This window comes from Haliotis asinina, chromosome 4 (assembly GCF_037392515.1).
Source record: "Haliotis asinina isolate JCU_RB_2024 chromosome 4, JCU_Hal_asi_v2, whole genome shotgun sequence".
Taxonomy (NCBI): Eukaryota; Metazoa; Mollusca; class Gastropoda; order Lepetellida; family Haliotidae; genus Haliotis; species Haliotis asinina.
This window is the reverse complement of record NC_090283.1, coordinates 27,591,421-27,615,539: the sequence shown is the minus strand read 5'-3', so window position 1 is coordinate 27,615,539 and position 24,119 is coordinate 27,591,421. Positions and strand designations below refer to the sequence as shown.

At 41.0% G+C, this 24,119-nt stretch overlaps 2 protein-coding genes across 2 annotated transcripts; both read left to right on the top strand.

Annotated features, from left to right (window-relative positions):
• Positions 1-5,983: 5,983 nt before the first annotated feature.
• LOC137282409 (uncharacterized) lies at positions 5,984-14,022 on the top strand. Its single transcript, XM_067814156.1, has 4 exons — positions 5,984-6,128; positions 9,179-9,363; positions 9,969-10,049; positions 10,976-14,022. Exons 1-4 carry the CDS (start codon positions 6,092-6,094, stop codon positions 11,336-11,338), a joined length of 666 nt encoding a protein of 221 aa, XP_067670257.1. The 5' UTR covers positions 5,984-6,091; the 3' UTR covers positions 11,339-14,022.
• A 3,827-nt stretch (positions 14,023-17,849) lies between these two features.
• On the top strand, positions 17,850-23,634 carry LOC137282717 (fucolectin-6-like). Its single transcript, XM_067814505.1, has 3 exons — positions 17,850-18,168; positions 21,329-21,517; positions 23,411-23,634. The coding sequence occupies exons 1-3, from the start codon at positions 17,850-17,852 to the stop codon at positions 23,632-23,634; spliced, it is 732 nt and encodes a 243-aa protein (XP_067670606.1).
• Positions 23,635-24,119: the final 485 nt, after the last annotated feature.

Sequence of the window (24,119 nt, the reverse complement as noted above, 5' to 3'; positions counted from 1 at the left end):
AATGCTTACAGATGAAATGAAGCAAACGAGGGTCACCATAATCAACTCCATGCTAACCAGATACAACAAGAATCCAGAAGATTTTCACTTTAGGCTAGTAACCTGTAATGAAACCTGGATCCACCCCTATGGTCCTGAGAGCTAACAAGAAGCCGCGGAATGTCACTTCTCCCAGGACCAAAAAGCTCAAAGCCTCCAGATCAGTGCAGAAGGTAATGGCGACAGTCTTCTGGGATAGCAAAGGCGTCATCCACATAGATTACTTACCAAAAGGAAGAACAATGAATGGGGAATATTACGCTAACTTGTTGAGACAAGTGCGACAGTCAATCAAGGAGAAGCGCCGGGGCAAGATCAGACGTGGTATTCTTCTACATCAAGACAATGCTCCAGTACACACCTCTCGCGTTGCAGCCGCTGCTGTCCAGGAACGCATCCCCCCTACTCTCCAGACCTGGCACCAAGTGATTACATCTGTTCCCAAATCTCAAGAAACACTTGCGTGGTCGTAGATTTCAGGATGATAATGAGCTTATTGCTGCTACTGAGGCTTGGTTTGAGGACCAAAATGGCGCTTTCTACAGAGATGGCATCAGCGACTGGCAGAAAAGATCAAGTGTCTTGACTCACAAGGGGACTATGTTGAAAAATATCTTGCCCCGGCGCTTCTCTTTGATTGACTGTCGCACCTGGTTCATACCAATATTTTGGTAGGGTGGGGCAGCACAGTGGTTAAGGCGTTCGTTCGACCCGCCGGAGACCCGCGTTCTATTCCTCTCATGAGCACAATGTGTGAACTCCATTTCTAGTGTCCCCCGCCATGCTATTGCTGTAATAATGCTACATGTGGCGGTAAACTAAACTCACCCACTCAATAAATGATGTGTGTATAAAGACCCTTCAGGTAGAGGACCATGCAACTTTAATTCATGATTGCATACGTAAGTGTAAACACAAGCCTCTCTCCTGAATGGAAACGCTGTTTCTTTGCAGGAATCCACATCAGGAATAGAGATAAGAATGTTTTAGTCTCTCACATTCTTGACATCTTACATCATATGTATATGTTGTGCAGTCAGGTCTAAGTCAATGTGACCTTCATTTCAACGCGAGTGGTGGGGTAGCCTAGTGGTTAAAGTGTTCGTTCCTCACGTTCATTCCTGAAGACCCCGAGTTCGATTCCCTTCATGGTTACAAGGTGTGAAGACTATTTCTGGTGTCCACCGTTGTGATGTTGCTTGATTATTGCTAAAAGCGGGCGTAAAAACATACTCACTCACGTCATATCAACTATTCCCAATCCTTCAACAGGGATATGTTTGTCTATATGTAATACGGAGTAGCCACGTGTAGTGAAACACGGTTAACCCTGATGCTTCAGCCTTGATGCTGTTTTGGTGTTCCATTTATTCAAGGAGGCAATAAACTTTCAGATTATGTTGTGGTGTTCATTGATGCATGCACGAAGTGGAATGAAATCTCAATACTTCAACGTGATGAACCTTGGAGACAATCGAAGAGCTATTTCACAGATAATTGTTTCAGGAATGATATTACATCATGTTGTGAGAGAGTGAGTATGGTTGTACGCCGCTTTTTGCAATATTCCAGCAATATCACGACCAAATTGTTGTAGGAAACGTGAAAAGTTTTATGGAGTTTGAGATAACGAGCATTGGCGTTGGAATGTAATTTTACACCGTCCTCTCAAAGTGCTCATCCCAAATTTCTTCCTCCTAAATCACAATCCCGTATAACAAACATGGCACCTCAACATCAGTGCTGGCATTGACACGTTTTATCCTAACCTAAATTGATTTCACACATATGATGCGTAGACCCATTTGCGTAAAATTATTTATTATTTATTTCATTCCACACAGGTTAATACAAAAATCATTACATTTTTTTTCATTGGTGATATGAGTTACGATCACGACACCAGTTGCTCTGCAGGGTTGCGTCCCTTAGCCGTGCGACGATCGGATGATCACGGACTCGAATGTACGTCCTGATTATAATACACGTTATCCTCAACGTTGACCAAGGCTGACCTCAAGAGCTGACCAAGATATAATACCTGTATTTGTTTGTCAGGCACCATATAGAATACCACACACTACACAACTACATTCACAGAAAATTGCAAGTGCAATATCTTGGGTTTGAGGGCGGTGTCATGCAAACCATTCGTAATCGTTTACTAGAAGCTAGAAGATCCTCCATGTTCCAACGTATACCCACAGATATCACACAGCGTTTCAGTAACCATTCATTTGAACAAATATACGAATCCATTAGTTCTCCCAACGTATCTTCCGCTGATACATCCGGGTTAGAGTTGATCTTCAGCAACCCATGCTTCTCCTGAAAGGCGACTAATGTGATCCGCTTGTCAGGCTCCCTAACTTGCTTGACACATGTCACCGTATTCCAAATACGTAGAAAGATGCTCATGATGTTGATCATTGGATTTTCTGGTCCAGGCTCGATTTGTTACGGACTGCCGCCATATAGCTGAATATTGCTGAAAGCGACGTTAAACAACAAACAAACAATGGGTGAGTGAGTGAGTTTAGTTTTACGCCGCACTCAGCAATATTCCAGCCATATGGCGGCGGTCTGTACATAATCGAGACTGGACCAGGCAATCCAGTGATTAACAACATGAGCATCGATTTGCACAATTGGGAACCGATGACATGTGTCAACCAAGTCAGCGAGTCTGACCACCCGATCCCGTTAGTCGCCTTTTACGACAAGCATGAATTGCTGAAGGCCTATTCTATCCCGGGACCTTCACGGGTCAACAAACAAACAAACCATCTATTGTCAGGGTAACGGCAATACAATATTCTTGGGATGTTTCATGTTTTGCAGACTAAAGTGTACATTATTTCTCAAATATATGACATCAATAAACCCTTCTGCATATCCAGCAACATATAAACTGTCATGAACATAGCACATACTCCATATCCTCGCCCTTAGCCTCATGATCTCAGTCACTTTACCCGTTGACAAAGATAACTTCATCACTTTTTCAGCATCACTGAAGTACATAATGTTACGTTCACTGTCAAGTGTAACAGCACTGGAGCTTCCTGTCTTCAACATCCTGTAAAGATTCTTGCCATTATAATCCACAGACCAAAGACCATCACTGTTTTTGCAGAAATAGATCTTCTTCTTTTTGGTATCCAGGGCTATGTTGTATGGGTTATACGACCCATGCCCTGATAGGTCTACAATGCCCTGGAAGTGTTTCCCTCTAGTTGACATACGACTGACTGTACGCCGAGGGATGAAGGTCGTGAGGAATACCAAACGTCTTTCAACGTCAACAGCCATTCCAAGTGAAACGACACCTTTACGTAGTCGTCGAACATGTGAGGAATCCAACTTAGAAGACAGTATGACCTTTGGTAAATGTCTGCAGAAAATTAGTCTCCTTGATCTCGGATCAAACGTTACAGATGAAATATGTGAAACATGCAAGGAACCGTACACTGTCATAGCGTTGTTATGAATGTCTATCTGGTGAGGGTTTTGAGCGGTAAATGACTCGAGTTTCACAACTAATATCCTCGTCATTTCACCTACATGGGACCTTGCAGATTGTGTGGTGGCTTTGGATGCAGTTGCTAACGTACTTACTGGTGTAGTTGCTGTTATGGCCGCAACTGATGTCCCAGGCGAGGCAGTAAAGCCCCGAGGACTTGTTTCCAATTTGGTCACGTTCACTGCAGTGGTACTTCCCATGGTCACGTCCCCAGTGTTCCCGATAAGACTGTCGTCACTCTGTGACAAACAGTCCTTCAGTTTCCTACACTGTCCTTCTAAACCTCTTATCTGTTCCTGATCCGTCTTCACTCCTAGGGAATCTACAGTCGATTTGATGGCATGACTTTCCAGTAACGCCTTCTCACATGTTTGGTTCAGCAGAGACACCCGTGCACTCAAGGACTTGACTTCAAGACCCACGTGTCTTACGTGGCTTCGAGTGGTAGTAATCATTGTCTGGAGATTCCTCACTAATATGCCTGTCTCAGTCTGTTCAGAACCGTTCATCACTCCGGGGATATCAGAATAATGTATGTTTATCTTCCTTTCAGATTTCAGACAGTCACATTTTAAAGTTTGACCTGGTATGGTCTTCGTTATCTTATTTTGTCTCATATGCCTACTGAGACTTTGCACTTGAGTCTTCAACACTTGATATGCTTGCTTCAAATGCTTTACCTGTGAGTACATGTAGTTTTGCACCATTGCATCAAAAGACTGCTCACTGAGCATGTGCTTAAAGGACTGTTCGACCAGACCCTGTATATACGACGGTACTATCTTCTCCATCACGTCAGCACGTAGTATCAACTCCAGCATCCCCATCTTGGTGAGCACTCGTGTCTCAAACCGCGGAACTTCCTCTTTCAGTTGGCTGATATCCTTCTGTAAGACTTTAACGTGGTTTATCACAGCAGTTATGCTTTCTTGTCCGTATGTCAGAGTTGGAGCTAAGAAGCACATCAGAAAGTACAAGTGTAGATGAGCCATTCTGGTTCAAAACGGCGAGAACACGGAAACAGGAGACGCCTTCCGAAATTTCTCGCTAGATGGCGTACATATACTAGCCTTAACAGCGCATTACCGGAAGTCAGCTTTCAATGCAGCTCAATTACACATTAGGTTGACCGTGGTGCGAACATGCCGAAATACTGTTCTGTTCTTTGATTACAAAAATATTTAGGGACGCGAAAAACGATATTCGAGTTAGGTCACCTAGGTCAGTGCCGTGGCTGACAGAAGTCGGGATGTTGAGGCGACGGTTTTTATGACATGCACTTTGTTTCGTAATATGTAAACCTCAAACGGAATGAGCAGGCTGGGATCAAGGGGTTGGTGCAATAATCATTCCAGCTTGAAGCAAAGCCATTTGTTCAGAGGCTACAATAAACCGGCATCCACGGTGGCTTGAAAATCATTTTGACAACTCCATTAATATGGCCATACAGAGGGGCTCTTTCACAAAATTCCGGTGATAAATACATCGGCTTGCTCAACTTTCTTATCAGTGACGTCACATTTGATAAAGTGGAGTGAATCTGATCCATATGACATTGACCTTAAGCCTCCAACGTAAACAAATGATAACATGTATTAACCGACATCATGTGTAAGTGACGGCATGACTCCGTGACGCTGTCGTCTACCAGCAGGCAGCATACCCTGATCATAAGGGTTTATGTCCGTGGGGTCCAGCATGCATGAAACAATGAAGGGAATAACACCGTTCAACGACGTTCCCACACGGAATTGACTGCTGCTTCACAAATCAATGCACTTAATAAAATCGTAGAGAATTAACACTTTACCCGTATAAAGAAAGGAACATCATATCAAAAAAAATTATTATGTTATGGATTGACATATGTATGCATTCTGAAAATCAAACGCGCTGCCTGCTTCTACATACAAATGACAATATCACAACCCGCTGTGTAACATGTAACCTCATTTTAGGCGGCGTTCGACATACTGACGATAGTTTTAGATATACATTCAATGTAATGAAGAAAAGGTCTCCTGATTTCTCTTAATGACAACAATGGGCGGTGGGATAGTCCAGTGGTTAAAGCATTCGCTCGCCACGCAGAAACTCGGGTTCGATTCCCCAAAAGGGTACCCTGCGTGAAGTCTGTTTCTGGTGTCCCCCGCCGTGATATTCATGGAATATTGCTAGAAGTGGCTTGTAACTAAACTCACCCACTAATGACAACAAGGATTCTGAGAGCTAAGAATGAGGAAAATGACCTGTTACAGAAATAAATACCGTTTAACAGTCGGAAGAAGAGATATTGTATAGAGCATTACAAGTTAGTAATAAAACTGTCTACCTCCTACAGACATTATCAGTCAGGTGCTGGGCAGCTGACATTACTGGTATTATATTAAGCTCTGCGTCACTACCTCATGTGTAAACACTGTAATCTGACCCTGTGATATCTCCAGTGACACGATCTCGTGTTTCCAGTTCACAGATACCTGTGTCGAGGTCACATCTCTGCTCAGCTGTGTACCTGCACAACCAGCCATGGACGACGTCGGCTGTGTCTGCTATACCGGTGCCAGTAAGTAGAAATACCTTCCAGCAAGTAGCTGCACCTTCACATAGATATTCACCCAAACCGGTACAGGTTTTAGAATTCGTGACATAATTGATATTGTTTACGAAAGTAGGACAATGCCTGTGCCACTTCTAGGATAAAGTAATTTCACCGCAATTTGTTATTGTTCCAACCAGAAGCACAGGTGAGACAAATGTTATAAACAGACAGACAGACAGACAGACAGGTAGGCGGGCGGACGGACGGGTGGGTGGGCAGGCAGGCAGGCAGACAGACGGACAGACGGAGAGACAGACAGACACATATGATGGAACTGCTACAGTTCTGTACCGGGAAAACGCCTTACATGGAGATCAAAATAATCCCATGAACCGCAATAAGAGGTTAACACTGCACACCTGATGTTTTTCTGTAGACACGACATATGAATACACGCACCAGCCATCGGTATTCCATGAATGGTTGACCGAATCTGTGATGACTGCTTTAGACATCATGTTACTTGTACTTGTCGTTTCCTTTCTAACTACGCATTGATATCTCTTTTTCTGGGTAGTGAGGAGATAACATGTCCCATGGTAGTACCACGTCTGACAGTGACTGTAGTAAAAGTGCTTATCACATCTAGAGTCGACGTCTAGATTCGGGCTCGCATGACGAGATAAACATCATGTGTTGGCCAATTTCAGTAACACCCGAAAATTGGTCAATTGGTCACAATATAATTTGAATGACATCACCACTGTTGATGGCACAACAAAATAATTGTTTGCGATGTTGCTATGTGTCAATACGCAGCGATTAGTCTTGCAGATTCCGGGAATCGAATACCATTTAATCATGTTTTTCAGTCAATCAGATTACAGAACACATTCACTTTTGGTTTACAATTTGTATTTATTTGTATCACCTCCAGGACACAACAGGCCACAGCCCTGACCGCAAAGTATTCCTAACATTACGACCTGTCCCAACTACTGTAAAATCATTATTATTCGCGGGGGTTTAATTTTCGCGCTTTTCGCGCAAAAAAATTATCCGCGAAAATCAAACCTCCGCGAATAATTATGATAAATTGTGGAAATAAAAACAAACAAAGAGCTTTGAGTTTTAGTTTTGTATTGCTAGTAATTTGACTACAAGTACACTTCATTCATTCATGACTCAGTGAAACAAAAAGATACATAAAAACAAATTAAATAGTTGATTCAACACGTCATTTTCAGTGTCTCTGATTGACACGATACACACGACTTTACTAAATTAAAAATGTTAGGTCACCTGCTACTAGTGAATTAGTCCGAAAGTCCAGCTTGGCGAAATCCGCTTTGGATTAAATCCTTCCTCTTGGATATGTTGTCGTAGGTCTGGATAATCCATTGCGCATGTAGTGGTTTGACAATACTGGTACACGTGCACAGAGCTTTCTGAGTAGCTGATTGGCCGAGCGCGTCACGGGTCGAGGTCACATAGGTCAATGATTTCTTACGCAAATCTCAACATGGATTCTTCAGTGCTCCATTGCGTGTCTCAATGTAGCGGAAGGCCCATGTTTCCCCAGCTAATTAGGCAGGTGACAGGACGACAGCTAGGGTCAGTGTTTTCTTTACAGTTTACAGTTACCTGTGTTATACTCTCGTGATTTCTGTACTTTGATGATGCGCGAAAATTAAACCGCGCGAATTAGTCAAATTTTCTGTTTCCGCGAAAATTAAGCCGCGCGAAAATAAATGATTTTACAGTATATAGTTTTAGTTTTAAGCATATTTTATTCATTAGAAAAGGATAGGGTACAAGTTATACAACTTACAACTTGTAACAGTTACATAATATTAAGTACATTCATTATGCAAGATGGACAGACACGAACAGAAAGATGGGAAAGAGTGCAAAAATTACAATAATTGAGAAAATCATTTTGACTGACTTATATATGAACAATTGTAAGTATGTCTTGATTTATATGAACAGTAAGATCTGCATTGCCATGTAATAGATGCTCAGAGTGTATGTAAACATTGGCAACAATGCGTAAATTAGTCATCATTGAAGATCTCTGCTGAGCATGTAATTGGCAGTCAAATAGGTAAATTAATGATAAAAATTTTCACAAACATATCCACAAGAACATTTTGGATTATCTATTATACCGGCACGGAATAGATCGTTGACTACACATGTAACGTAGTTTTGTAAGGGTGATAGTAGTGATTATTGGTCCAAAATCCAACATCAAAGTATTGCGGAGCAGGTTTTTGTTTTTTGTTTTTTTTGGGGGGGTGGGGGGTGGGGGGGTTGCTTTTTGTTTTTTGTTGGTTTTTTTTGCTGTTAAAAGAATTCAGTGACACGCTTCTTCTCACTTCAACTAGAAATGCATTCCCTATTCCAACTGTGGATAGAAAGTACGAAAAAAAACTATATAGCTCCATAGTTTGTCATAGCTTTAATAATGTCGCAGCGCTACAAACGCTTTGTGGAGCTCAGATAGAGCCATGTTTATCTTACCTCACACGTAAATGTCATTTTCTGATCGGTTGAACTCTCTTTTATTATTTTCAATGCATCCTCGCTTACAAGCGACTGACATTTCTGTGTTATACGCTGAGAGTGCCGAATTGTGGAATTTCATTTGGTACCTCGCGCCAGTAATTCTTTATCTCGAATAATTGATACGCATATGTTGTACGACAATTACCAATGTGTTGGGAGATAGCTTTTATTTTCTTGTTAGATTCTGTCTCATCTGAAAATCTACCCATTGTTGTCATCGGCTCATTTGCAAACTTCAGTATCCCTAATTATAAACCTATTTCATTTAGTATCCCATATTATACTCGTACGTCAATCAGTTCTAAATCAAGTAGGTGTGCGGTTAGATAGATACGTTCTTCACTGGTCCATCGGGGCCCATGGTTTATGTACCCTCCACGTGTATTTATGGTCCATAGAGTGTACATCAACCCAAGTCCCAATCATGACCAGTGAACAACTTATAATATATATCATTGTTGGTACAAAACAATACGGCCCACCTCCTGATTGTCATTTTTCAGCGTGTAACACCCCCGACGGCAAGGACTTCCGCGACAAGGGGGCGCGACATCTGCGAAGGTTGTCGTTTGTTCAGTTTTTCACCAGCGTGCCTTGCATACTGGTCGGAGTAGCTTCACTGGGTGTGGCTTTTACAAATCCGAACTACCCTCAGATAAATGGATACGCTGTCGTCACGGGGATATTAGTAAGTAAAATGTCACACCACTCAAACACCTGTCTAGAGAACCCCTACACACTTACAAGATCAGACAGAGAATATCTGAACAAAAAAGGCATTATTATATTACATGTAAATATACGTGTGCATCAAAGTGAGTGAGTGAGTTTAGTTTTACGCCGCGTTCACCGATATTCCAATATCACGGCGGGGAACACCAGAAATGGACCTCACACATTTCTCTCGTGGTGAATCAAACCCTGAAGAGCAAACGCTTTAACCACTAGGCTACTCAACAGCCTCGTGCATGAAAACTTTTTCAACTCCTCCTTTGAAATTTAATTTCTTTCCTCATTCTGATATTTCCAGATGAAATTGTATGATATTTATTATTACGTAGGTTGGTGACAGCTGTGTATAATCGAATGATGCTATACTTGAAAGGCGTAGATTAATGCTCATGCTGTTGATCACTGGATTGTTTGAACCAGACTCCAGACCGCCGATATACAGCGGTAATATTGCTGAGAACGGTATTAAACAACAAACCAGTCAACCAGTCAACAATACCAGCTTGAAAAGGTCGGTCGTTATCCTAGGCCTTCAATAAAAATGATTCGTCTTTTCTCTAGGTCCTCATTGGAAGTTTATCTGGCATAAAAGCTACCAACAGTGTCGTTCTGGAAAATGGGGAAATTCTAGTGAAAAAACACGTAAGTATGCACCAGGAGTTGATTTACATTCTTTTCTATTTATTTCCTTCCGTTTATTAATGAGGACAATCCAGTAACCGTCATATGATGTCAATAAAAGTGAAATAAACCCACCAAGATCCGGATCTGATCGGTAACCCATGCTTGTCGGAAGACGTGGCTGATAGGATCGGGTGGTTAGGTTCGCTGACATGTTTTTCACATGTGATATCATCCCAAATGCGTAGACGGTTGTTCATGGTGTCAATCACTGGATTATCTGGTCTCGATTATTTAAGACCGTCGCCATATAGATGGAATGTTGCTGCCCCCAACCCCGTGGACACTGATGTTGCTGTTTTCAATGCATTACACCTGGTTTGTTTTAGCGCCCTTCATCAGTTTGTTACAAATTGATTGAAGAGGCATAAAATAACTTGAAGCTCCCCCGCGATAAATGTCTTTGACGCCGCTGTGGGCAGTATTACTGGATTATCAGGTCATGTAAGAACCGCGGAGATCCGGCTTTGGAACTGGTCTTCAGCAAACCATCTTTGTCGCACATGTGACAAGCAGGATCGGGTGGTCAGGCTCGCTATCTTGGTTGACATCATCGTATTCAAGTTGCCTTAACCGATCCTTATTAAGAAATGGGCTTTACGCATTGTACCCATGTGGGCATTCGAACCCGGGTTTCGGCGTGATGAGCGAACGCTTTAGGATAGCACCTCCATGCGCGCCATGCATACATCGATAAACCAGAATGTTGATTTTGAGCGCAGGAATTCACATATGTTTCGGACAATTTCACAGGTTCCACCCCTTGTCCACCCATTCATCATAAAAATTAGCAGAAATTTTAAAGTGTATCGATGTGAAGTATTCTTCATTGTCTAATATTCTATGTGTGATTCAGACATCAAGAATCATTTCAACGCCTTTTTCAGGTTATGGTGAACTACGTCATGAACATATTATGCCTGACCTTCGCCTCACTCCAATTCGCGACCACGGGGTGGGCAGTTGGTGAATGTATTTCAACCAATCAGGTCGCGGCTTCCAAATGTGAGCCATACATGACAGTCAGAGTCGGCCTTGGAATCACAGTGATCTGCCTTGGAATCATTCTCTTCATCACTTGCCTGATAGGGACAATCTTCTTCTGTGTCTTCGCTCGTTCGTTTGGATTCGTGAATCAGTATGCGAACATGCAGCGGGAGATAGATGAATTACGAAAACGGATCGATGAGCGGGATTCGAACAACCATGTTAAGAAAGCTTACGAAGCTTTTGGGAGCAAAGGCCCTTGAAAAGAACGATTATGACTTTTGTGTAGACTGTGATAACGAGACATATTTAGATACACCTCGTACTGTTATCTTCATATCGTAATCATAATTGGTGGTACAAAGCATTAAGACAATGTAAACACTACCTTGTAATGCATGTTTAGGTACACCTTGTTGAATATCATTTTAATAATATGGTAATCTTAATAAGTGGTACCCACTGAGTATTGTTTCGATCCTAAATCATATTTCATATCTTTGTATTCACTGAATATGTCAAAGTCTGTTTTCAGTGGAAGATTGATCCGAAATTGAGCGACTGACAGATATTTCTCAAGAATCATAAACTTTAAGCGAATTGTGCATCCTTTTTTACAGTTACTGATCGTGATTTTTAGCGAAATATGAACAGCGTGTCCTTCCAATGAGAACCTAGTGCATGTGAACACAATATAGAAAGTAAACATGTATGTACAGCATCACTCCTCGGACGCAACACACGTTTCCTAATGATTTCCTGTGTCTTGTTTGTTTAGGGCGCTATTGACGGTCATAAGACATTTCATTTACATGTATATGTTTGCGTTTTTGTCTTCTTGTTGTTTGTTAAACTTTATTTTTGTTGCTAGTTTTGTTGTATGCGTTTGTGTGAGTATGTGTGTAAAGGTCACTTGGTGAAACATATGTAATATTTGGGATTACACTTTCTCAGTAAGGTGCAGATTCTAGTTGTTTTGTTTGGTGGAGATTCGGACCCACACCAAATTTTACCAAGAAAGTATTATCACAAATATGGCATATATTGCATTTGACCGCTTTCTAATTATTGCATCGTGTAATCGTAGCTATGGCAGCCGGGACAATTTACGCCCATCCGAGTCCGTAGTCTGGACTACCAGTTGTCCCACTTCCATTTTTCGTCGAAGTCGCGGTGGCTGAGCGGGTTATGCAGCTGATATTGTGTGTTGTTGATTAAAAGGGTGGCTCTGAAGGTTTGGGATTCGAATCCCGGTTGGGACTCAACCAAATACAAGTACTAGAATCTGCACTTTACTAAGAAAGTATAATCCAAATATATTAAATAAGTTTCATTTGACCACTTTCAAAATGACATTGTGTAATCACTTGCAGAAGATTTACTCAAAATGTTTATGACAAGGGAGAATTAGTGCGCCCTTTGCTGTATGCTTATTTCATAGCTATGAACAATCTGACTTACGTCGAAATGACAACTAGCTACAACTCGGCAAGCTGTTTCTGTCATACTAGGGAGGGACGTTCGTGTCGATGGAGTGCTCAAAGTGCGCGCCAATCACAGATATCATAACCAGCAAAGATTGACAGCAAATTCCTGCCCGAAAACGTCATGCTCATGCATGGTTTGATAACGTGGGTGTCAGATATCACAGAGGTTCCACCCATATATGACAGCAAGCGGTGACCTTGACACGAACGTTCATTCAACCAGCAAGAAGAGTTACTCAGGTTTGACCTTGCAGGGTTACATAGAGATTAATACACTCGCGAGTGTGTCATATTGTTTACAGAAACGAGTTTCAGAAATATGGATTTTTCCGACACGAGTTTCGTAAAAACAATATGACACCCTCGCGAGTGTGTTAATTTCTTTATTATGCATTTGTATCTAACTTTTTATTTCTAAACAACAAAGACCACGTAAACCGAAATCAGCTGTTGTCGCTTGACTTAAAGGTCAAGGTCGCTTAAGAATACAGTGATATGGCACTATGGAAGTAAAGAGCGCGATATACTGACTAGCTACTCTTGCACGAAGACAAAAATACAAACACATTTTGAATTGAAATTTAATCTTTATCATCTTAAGTATCTGTAAGAATTGTATAACTGGAAACATTGTTAATGAGAAAGTTATTCGTCGTGAGAAGCGTCACTGAGACGAGAGTGAGCAACACGGCGACGTTTTGTAACGGGCTCGGTTTCACTCAGTGCCATAGAAGACTTGCCAATATTGATGTGGAATGTCCCTACGTATAATGGACCTCCGAAAATAGTGTAAACATCGTCACTAGACAAGACTTTGCTTGTGTTTGTGTACGACATGCATTGGGAAGTAGATTTACTTTGGATAACTTCAGATGACGGAACGATTGAAGACGCGCGAAGCGAGCATGGAAGCATGCCAGGCTTCGGGTTGAAGACAACAGATTTCCCACTTCCATGTGTTGTGCATCAGAAAGGAGTGAAAAATTGTTCACACACTGTACATTTTTATGTCCAGACACTTTCATGATTTTCCGTTGGAGCTACGTTATTGCCCTGCAACTTCTGAATCAAATGTCTGCGGGCATTGTGATTAGTTAGCCGTTTGTCACCAGTCATGTGTACTCCTCTTGTCATTTTCGAGCCGACTCTATTTTCCCCTTTTCTTGATCATGAAATCTCATATCAATAAACAGGGTTAGTGATAAATTGTATGTTTGTAACGTGTTGTATTTGATAGCAATTCATTGGTTTGTTCTCGTAGTAGCGAGACTGAACATTCGTAGTAAATTTGTAGTAAAACAATGAATGAAGAAAGTAGTTCCACATTCCAATGTGGTCATGGAGGTGATGGTCAGATAACTGACCATTAGGGTTTAGGGTTTATTACACCTGGGCAATATATGATTTTATATACTTGGTTATATTTCACTGTATGGATAATAAATATGTATATATCACCATAACTCTCTTATCCTCTTATAACTTCACAAAGTCAAATAGTTTAGCATTCAACTTTTATTTTGTATGTATAAAAATACTTAAATTATTTTCCAATGGTCTCAGTTACTTGTCCACTGACAAAACTCCATTTACATCTGTCAAGACTCAACATTTCATATGAAGCGTCTATATCTAAGCACCTACGGGAATTGTCATATGTGTCTGTGAGATGAGTATCCGAATCCTTCGGGTGATCTCAGATATCATGTGCATATTTCATCAGACTGAACAAAGCATGGTCTGGATTCAGACACAAGCCGACGTACACCATCAAAGTATCAAACAAAATGTATGAAAGGAGTGTTATTCACATGGGGTCAAATAACTCTGATACTGTAAGTATTGTAAAGAAGTATTTGTCCAGTGTACATTGTATATTTGAACTGCACAATCTCATGATCACTCGTGTAGTTAATGATCGATATTGATCAAATACTTTGGAGCACAACAACGCACGGGTCTCAACAGAGACAAGACTTCACGAAGAAGGAACATATCCAGTTCTGTGTCTACATGTTCACTGAAATACTGCGACTACCTGTATTCATCCATATGTAATGACAACTGGGCATTTTTTTGTTTAAATTCAGAGAAACTTTGTAATGCATTAGGATGCCGGCTGTTTATGAATTGTTCCTAGTATATTTGCTTTTAGCGACATACTATCGCTAGTCAACACAAGTCGTCACGTATGTCTGTAGGTTAATTCTCGATCAGTATATGGTTTAACAATATCTGACTGAATGGATGAGTTTGTAAACAATAAGCACTCACCACGGAAAGATGTTTTACAATAGTCTCAATCAAGTGTCAAGAGACTACGGTTTGTAGCGGAAGATCAAATGTTTGCTGGCGAGGACAAATAGAAGTTGAAGTCTGCATCAACAAAGTGTTTTGCCACACGTTTTACAGCTTAGGGCTAAGTATTTAACCAATGTTTACATGTTCACCATTCGTTTGTGTAAAACAATACGATTTGATATGAAAGCTTTTCAGAAAAGAAAAGAATTCAAGATCCCGCGAAGATCACTGTGAAGTTAGTGACCCCAGATATTAGATGCAAGGTTTAACTACGAGAGTCTTTTTCCGTCTCGACTGTGACAGAGGCAGGAGGACACTCGTCAGAAATGCGTTGCTCATACGGGGTTTGTTTAATGATCTGAAACAGTGTTGGCCGGATACCAACAAACGCGTAACGTCACGTCCAGGCACGACGTCCACGTCCCGGGCCTAGCAGCACGTCATTCGAATTAGACGCGTTAGTGGCGCAAGGAACGTCAGTACCAACATTATCGACGTTGTTCTATTGACGTGTTCTATCATGACTTTAATGACTGACGGAATTGAGGTTGGAGACGTCGTAAAAATTGCGTTTGAGGGCACCTGTCTTTAATAAATAGAACAGCATGAGTCAAGATGACGAAGGTCGTACCTTGCGGAAGGTTATGACGTATCTGATAGCTTTTCAGATAGTCACGTTACTATCATTACCATTTGCATCAGAGAAATCGTCGTCAGTAATCACGCCATCCCCTACTTTTGTGTAACGGGATATTTCAGAAACAAATCTAAAACTAATCGGTGTTTGTGTCAATATTATCATAACCTTGACTGTGTTGGGCATATTTACACACAATGATCAAACAATAAGCCACTTACCTCATTTTCAGGGTACTCTTTTCATAGCAGGGTACCCTTTACAAAGTAAAGTTACAATGAGAAATAGACCAGCGCTAGCTGATGTTTCCACTAGCAACACACAAACACAAAGAGAACAGCTCATTACTGATAGGCTTCTAACTTGCAAGGTGAATGTTTCTGATGTAACCACAAATGCAAGGTAAGGTATGTAAGGCTCTTCTTTTAGGTAAAACACGTCACAATTTAATTCTGCCCCATGCTGCGATCGAGTTTAAATTTTGAGTTTTCGAGAAAAAACCGTTTTCATTTTTTCATCCTTAGCACATATTCATAACAGCTGCATGTTTATTTTTGCCAAATCCCTTGTGAGAGAGTGGCCACAGTGCCGAGAGTTTCTGGACTTTTGTGAGTCCAGAATCAAATTGTGACGTGTTGTAATATGATTGCATTTTCCTTTACAAAGATGTGAAATACTTCAATTTTATCACGAAGTAAACGTGTGTTTTCAGCTGGCAGTGGTATCCTACTGTCCAAGTAGATGATCTTGTATAACGAATTCTGAGATCGTTTAGAATGTCACTGAAAAGCCTGCTACTGTAGTTAGCCATGATGACCTCATCATACGTCTTCACGATTGCTCGGTATCAAGCATCTTGTTTGTATGACTGATCTCTGTTGACTGGTGAATATTTATGTTCCACATTGTTTCCATCACAAATGTAAATTGACTCGTGAAGGTCCCGGGGTAGAATAGGCCTTCAGCAACCGATGCTTGCCATAAAAGGCGACTGTGCTTGTCGTAAGAGGCGACTAACGGGATCGGGTGGTCAGGCTCGCTGACTTGGTTAACACATGTCATCGATTCCCAGTTTCGCAGATCGATGCTCATGTTGTTGATCACGGGATTGCCTGGTCCAGACTCGAATATTTACAGACCGCAGCCATATGCTTGGAATATTGCTGAGTGCGGCGTAAAACTAAACTCTCTCACTCACTCTCTTTCAAATGTAAATTGAATGTAGTAAGTTCGTCTAAAGAAGTAAATCATTAAACCTGCTAATGACTTATTATGTTATCCAGGTTTTCCACGTATCATCTACAACATTAAGCACTTAAGCAGTGTCAACTACATCGCTTTTATTCACAGGTGACACCAACCTTTTACAGCTGTGAAATTCGGGGATATGTTAATATATATATACATATATATTTTGCAAGAAAATTATTGTCGAAGTACCCGACTATATATGCTTTATGGTGAATTAGGTAGAGTGTCACACTCTGTTGATGTTAACACGCCTATGTTAACGTTTTGGTCTAAATCATTTACAACTATTTCATCTAATTCAACTTTCTTGTTATGATAATTCTCCTGTATATATTCTTCACAGAGAAGATATTCACAGCTATAAGTGAATTTCATGTACAGAGAATATTTCTTATTGGACATGCACATGTTTACACAGCATAATCCTCCAGTTTATATACCATACGCGCGCATGTGAGTTTCTCATTCTTGTTTTCACACCAGGACACAGTAAATCCGTTGAATGTCTTACAGTTAAACCAGTGGATGATTATTGTCTCGCCGTTATATCCTTGGCTGATAGCGATACAAGCTGTATGAGACAAATCAATTCTTCAATGCGCCAACTGTTAAAAGTTTAAACAGTGGGTCTATAGTGTAATACCAAAGCTCATCAATCGTATTGTGAACGATTCAAAAGTAAATGCAGAACTCAATTACAAAGCAGCTACTGTAACAAACATTTCATTCCGTTGAGCACATTTGCATATAAATCATTACCTGTATATTGAAACATCTACAATACACTAACAAACTAACCGGAGCAACTGTGATCTTAATCTCCCGACGAGCAGATCCTGGGACAATACACAATAACCTTACTAAGCAACAATGAAGAAACCAAAATAGTTTGATCGATCAAATCACTAACAAGGTTTGGTATCAAAACAGTAAAGTATTCTACAATTCCTAGGGAACACTGACGGTGCTTTATTTCCAGTCTCCCCTAGGATGTGTCTCGTGAATACTGGTGGTTGACAAATGAATATACATGTATAGGTTCTTTGAAGCAGGTGCACAACAGAAGACGTATTACTGGTCTCATTGTGTCGACTCGTCATGTTTGGTGAAATGGTATCAGGTGAAGGCATATTCTTGAGCCTGTATTTGGCATGTCTGCAACATTTCACCGCATCCTGTGTCCAAGTCCAGTTCTCATTGACTGGAAGCCCTACAGGGGAGGTATTCTATGGTCATCTACTGGACAGGATGATGACACAGACGGTGTTGGACTGTGCCCGAAAGTGCGCTGGTGCACAAGGATGCGCTGGCTACAGATTTTACCATGCTAACGGCACGTGTGACATGACATCTATGCTCACGGAAGCAGCAGCAGTGACGGAGCAGGGATTCTCATCATACAGAAGACATATGGAGGGTGCGTATCTGTCCTGACAAAGCTAAACCTAAAAGCAAACTCAACTCAGTGAGCTATTAGGAGCTTTTTGAAGGATCATTTTCTTTTCAAATTAGCAATTAAGAACCTTCTTTCTTAAAGTCGTGGTTAGGGGCAATTCCACTGGATAATAACAGACAAGAGGGAAAAGTACAGAAATTCTTGCCAAGGAAACAGAAGTGTATTTCGTACATGCATAAGGTATGACGAAAAATGCCGCAGCATGGGGTGAAAATAGACATTTGGCAGAGTAAAGCATGAAGTTTCGTTGGGAACAGTCATGGTGAACCACAATTTTGGGGTGTGTCCATTTTGATGGCCGCTCAAAAATCAAAGATTTCCAGATCTAACACGACCGATGAAGGTCCTGGGGTAGAATAGACCTTCAGCAGCCCATGCTTGCCATAAAAGGCGGCTATACTTGTCGTAAGAGGCGGCTAACGGGATCGGTGGTCAGGTTCGGTGACTTGGTTGACACATGACATCGGTTCCCAATTGCGCAGATCGATGCTCATGCTGTTGATCACTGGACTGTCCGGTCCAGACTCGATTATTTACAGACCGTCGCCATATTGTTGGAATATTGCTGAGTGCAATACTCACTTACTCTCTCACTCACTCAGTTCTGACACTATATGATTTTCCACCGCAGCATTATAGCAGAAAACCTCGCACAGTGCTATGGAACATCATGATAAAACATATTTGAGGGGTGTGCTCGATGTTTTCAGAAAAGCCGAAGAAGCGGTCCAAGATGGTCGCCGAAAATCAAGCACTTTCCATTCTAACACTAGGTAGCTTTCTTTCCCCATCTGGCTTAAAGCAGAAAATCTTGCACAGTGCTAGGGAGCATCATCATAAAAAATCCAAGACCAACGATCCTAGACTTACTGGGGCTCAGCGCAACAATGCAATTGGTCATTTGTGAGTCTCAGTCTGCGATTGCAAGGCAACTGAATGAGTCACGGAGCACCGTCTTCCGTTGGATGAATGTTGTGGCCATGGCAGAAAATCTTTGGTCCACAGGTTTGAATGGACGCTGTGCAGGGAAAGGAAATCTCTCAGCATAACAGCAGGCTTTAGTTACGTCAGTTTGGACAACAACATCTGAATCGACAGTGCTAACCATAATGTTTGTAGCGCCTCTTTGCAATTCATCCTTGACATGAAGGCAAATTCTGGTACCCGCCTCTTCGTGAACTCCTTGTTGGTAAGAGCTGACAGCCACACCATCTGTTACGAATGCAAAGTTTTTCCCTTTGGTTCGTTTAAGTAAGAAGAAAAGATCATAGGTAGTCTAGTACTATGGGGGACTTTTTCCACTGCCTTTTCTTTGCTTTTCTTGTGTTGTCAGGTTGTCAGGTTGTTCATTGTGGATGTCCCAAACAATGTATGTCTATAGTAAGAAGAAGAAGAAGAATTCACAAAATTCACCCAACCTTTGGGAATCACCTCTGTGCAGTGCATGGACAACGGCGGCTCCATCAAACACTTTGGCATCAAAAGCAAGAACAGTTTCACATTCTCATACTCGGGTGCTGCAAGACCTGATTTGCAGTTTGGTAAATGAAGTTTCCCACGAACTGATATGGTGGTGGCCACAGCTGATTTTCATGAGAAAAGATCTTTTTTATGACTCAGTTGACGTACCTGACAATCAATCAATGAACATTTGAATGAAGAGTCCGTAGTTTTGCTTGTGGTCACTTACAAAATCGAAAGACTAACGCATTTCCACAACAAGCATCCTTTATAAAGCCTTGGTGCTTTGTCATTAGAGAGAAGGGTGAAACTTATTCCTTCTGAAACCTGTTCCTGGGAATGACGAGAAGCATGAAATCCACCAGATAATAAACTCATCCTTTCCCAAATGTTCTTTAGCAAGAAGGCCAATGATGCAGTGTTTAATCCAAGATTCTTCTTTAGCTTTGGTGATATTATCCTCGACTTGATGATGCGGGTGAATTCCAGACACATTAACTCTCTCCACATTGCAGGCTACTGCATGAACTATACAGTAACTGACTGGAAGTGTAGGTTTGGAAAATCTTGAAACAGTGCCTATTATAAAAAATATTACCAAATGTGGCAGCAACTTATATGCACATAGAAATGTATTTGTAAATCTTCTCAACTTCTATGCACATCGCCCTGTAACTGCAATGTTAAAGGAGACTTCAGAATCACAGGGATCGATGTTTGCCAAAATGATGTCACGTGGCTGATAAAAACATGCCATTTTCATTAATTGGATGACTAATCATATCTTTTACTTTTAAACATAGATCTAATTTGCTATATTTCTTGAAAGTATATAGCCCTTTGAACGACGAATATATGTCTCACATTGTAACCAATGAAGACTTTTTTTCTAGTCGCTAACATCCTAGTTGGACTTTGGAACTATTATGCGGAAAGTGTCGTAATATCTCATGAGTCATGATCATGATGTTCCCTAACAGTGTGCAAAGGTTTCTGCTTTAATCTAGCGGGGAAAAGTCACACAGGTATATAATGTGAAATCCTTGATTTGGGGCACCCATTTTGGATTTTATCTTGGATTTTCGGAAAACAGGCCCAGACATCAGACACACCCTTCAAATATGTTTTTCCCTTACACTGTGCAATATTTTCTGTTACAATCCTGCGGGAGAAAGCCATGTAGTTTTTAGAACCGAAAATCTTTGATTTGGGGCGGCCATCTTGGACGCCATCTTGGAGTTTTCGAAAAATGTGCCCCCAAATCGGACATACACCCATAATATGGCTTATCATGATGTTCCTCATCCCATTGTTTCATGCATTAATCCGACGTGTAACGATCAACTTCGAAATGGGACCTCAGCCACTGCACTGAAATGGCATTAAACAGACGACAGAGCTGACATTTCACTTGGAAAACAAGTTTTTACGACGATTACGTCCGTTACAGAATTTATGCAGAGTTTGGGAGCTGAAATTTTGCAAATGTATTAGTATGTTCTTGTAGTTGCTGTAGATGATGTCACACCATAAACGTTGCACTGTTACTGCTTACTATTCAATACTGTTTTCCACTAATAGTCGCAGCCATACCAGCAGTAATGAAGACGTAGATTTGAAGTGTCAGCAGTACCCATATCGTGCCATTTTCAATTTACAGCTTACAACGTCGCTCTCAGCAAGTCCGCTTCTCTGAGTTCAACTGTATACCCACAGTACACGGCACCGAAGGCGCTGTCTGGAGGATGTGCCTGGACTGCATACAGTACCGACCCCTGGTGGAAGGTGGACCTTGGTCAACCCTACAAAATACATACCGTTCAAGTAACGTCCTCGGAACATTGTTGCAGTGAGTTTTTTCAACAGAGAGCTGTTGGCATGATGTATACGAAACAGGGGTAGTCACATAATATCTCTTCTAGAATGACCACTCATATAAGGCAACAGAAGGCTCCCTTAGAGTAAGAAATATTATGATAACTACTGACGATCTCTAACAAAGTCAGGTTGCAAAACGACACATACTACTTTAAAATAGCACAAATAGCACAGGTGACGAATCATAAATAAGAGTCTTGTAAATCACTCCATAAGTAGTATGTTTCATTTGTGACTCATCAACGTCTGGAATGCCGATAAAAAATAAGCTCAGTTATATGTATCTGTTGAAGTAACCGTTGAATGATGATTAATGGACATTCTCATCCGCCACACTACACCAACCAGCTAATTGTGAGCAATAATCAGTCACATCACAAGTATCTGACTTAACTTGAAAATTCCAAAAGTCGACAAAACAAATTCTTGATCCAGAGAACAAAACCGAATTGCGTAAATGTGATCCATTTGATGCGATCACAGTTGTATCATTGTCCCAATAAGTGTCAAGGCTTGTCAAGGAAAGATTCTTCCTCTCCTTGAGAGGAACACAGCTGAGTTCATGTAGAGCTTCCAAAGGAAAGGTGTAGGGAAAGGGAGATTTTTTTATGATTTACATCGAGCTGAGGTCTGCTGTGACAAGAAAGGCCAAAAGTCTCTTGTTCAAAGAAGGTATCAACGACAGTCAGTGTCCTCCAGTCATAGAGACAGATTGTCATGTTTGAGCCAACGCTATAACGGTTGTTTTCGGCTACTTGAAAATTCTGAAAAACATTCTCCTTATCTGCGCCACACACGGACACCACAGTGTGCAACGTCAGCAACAGCAGCGATTCACTAACGAAAAGGCTTTGGGCCGCGTCCTGGTCTGTCCAATTTAAGTAATGTTCAGCCCAATCAACACATGCCTGATAGTGTTTCTCTGAGATATGCGAATGCTAACCTTCCATGGCCGATGCCATGCCTGGTGGAAAGTACCATGCATTCTTTGAGCATAATTTCGTTTTGCCACTGATGTTCAGATTGTCATCTCTGAGTGGTGGCATTCACGAAGTCACAAAGGTGTCTTCTTTCCTCTGTGTTACTGATTGTATTCTAACACCCGCATGTCATTGTTTGGCTAATCCAAACGTCTACCTCCGAAAAAAAACGTTTCTATCGCTGAGGTCGCGAAAGTGCTTGACGATTCTGTTACATTACACTCAATAACGTTTTTTCAAGCACATGGGGGACGTCGTGCTGTGACTACTGACGTTTTCTGTTCATCATCTAAACGATTTTTGGTAATCCAAAAGTTTGCCCTGAACAAACTTTGAGTATTATGTTACTGAATAATCCGTGCATAAACGATCTTTCTTCAGTCACACCCAGAGTTTCTTCTTCATGACGGATTGTAATCTTCTTTCATAGTCAACACTTTTAATTTCATTGAAGATGGGATGTGGAATTGGAATAAAAATGTGATTTTCATTTCAGAATCTCATTTCTTATTTTCAATATATGGGTTGATATGAATGATGTTGATTTTGAGGTTATGTTGTTTTTCAAGATGATTCAATTAGCAACTGGTATAGTTACTGCAACTTCGAAGGCACCTGTCTATACGTCTTCTTGGTAATTTCACAAGACCTATAAAGCAAACATTTTATACTTTAATGATAGTAGCTGAATTTCTTCAAAACTCGTTTTCAAAAACGACGGCGTCATTAGGAAAAAACTTCATGGCAAGTACACTTCCATATTTGTATAAAGTGTAAGTCGGCATGTTAGATATTACTAATTTAGCAGAAGGTCTCGGTTCGCTTGTGTATTTCGTTGTATTCAACAGTAGACAATGCTGAGACTGTTTTTATTTCCATTGCAGATAACGACCCTATTGCAATCATGGAAGTGGCACTCGGAAATGGCTGTTGGCCGTTGGCGTCCTGTCCGGACAAATGCTCCAAAACGTCAGGGCTCATTGAAGCTAACAGTGTCCAGGAGTTCTCCTGTCTGGGATTGTTCGGTTCCTACCAGTATGTCGAACTTAGGGCATCAGGAGGATCTATACGGTTGAGAGTATGCGATGTCAAGGTCATGGGACATTAAATCCTAAACTGACGTAACCAATCAGATCCTGCATACGTTCAGTGCATTGCATTATTTCCATACAGTGCAGTATGGCAAGCCTATACGTCCTATTCCTATCCTATATTTAGTCCAGAAACAATTTTATTTATTATTATTTTTATTTGATTTATGTAACTTTTTTTATTACACACTGGAAATAAAACGCAAAATTGTATCCGGGAACTGTGTACATCTGTCCTCGAGAGTAGAGGAAAAAAACATAATTTGCCCTGTGTGTTATGAACTAATATAAAATCATGCCGATGTGCCCCATGAAACACTTTGGTTCTGTCTCTTAAAACACCTTAAATTGATGAGTTATTGGGAATAACCTGGATGTTGTGTTTAGTATTGTAATAGCTGCATATTTGCACTGTGATGTCTTGATGGCATGTACAAACCATAATGATCCGTGTATTTTAATTGGTCATAACAGTTGAATTCCTACAAGGATAGAGCTCATA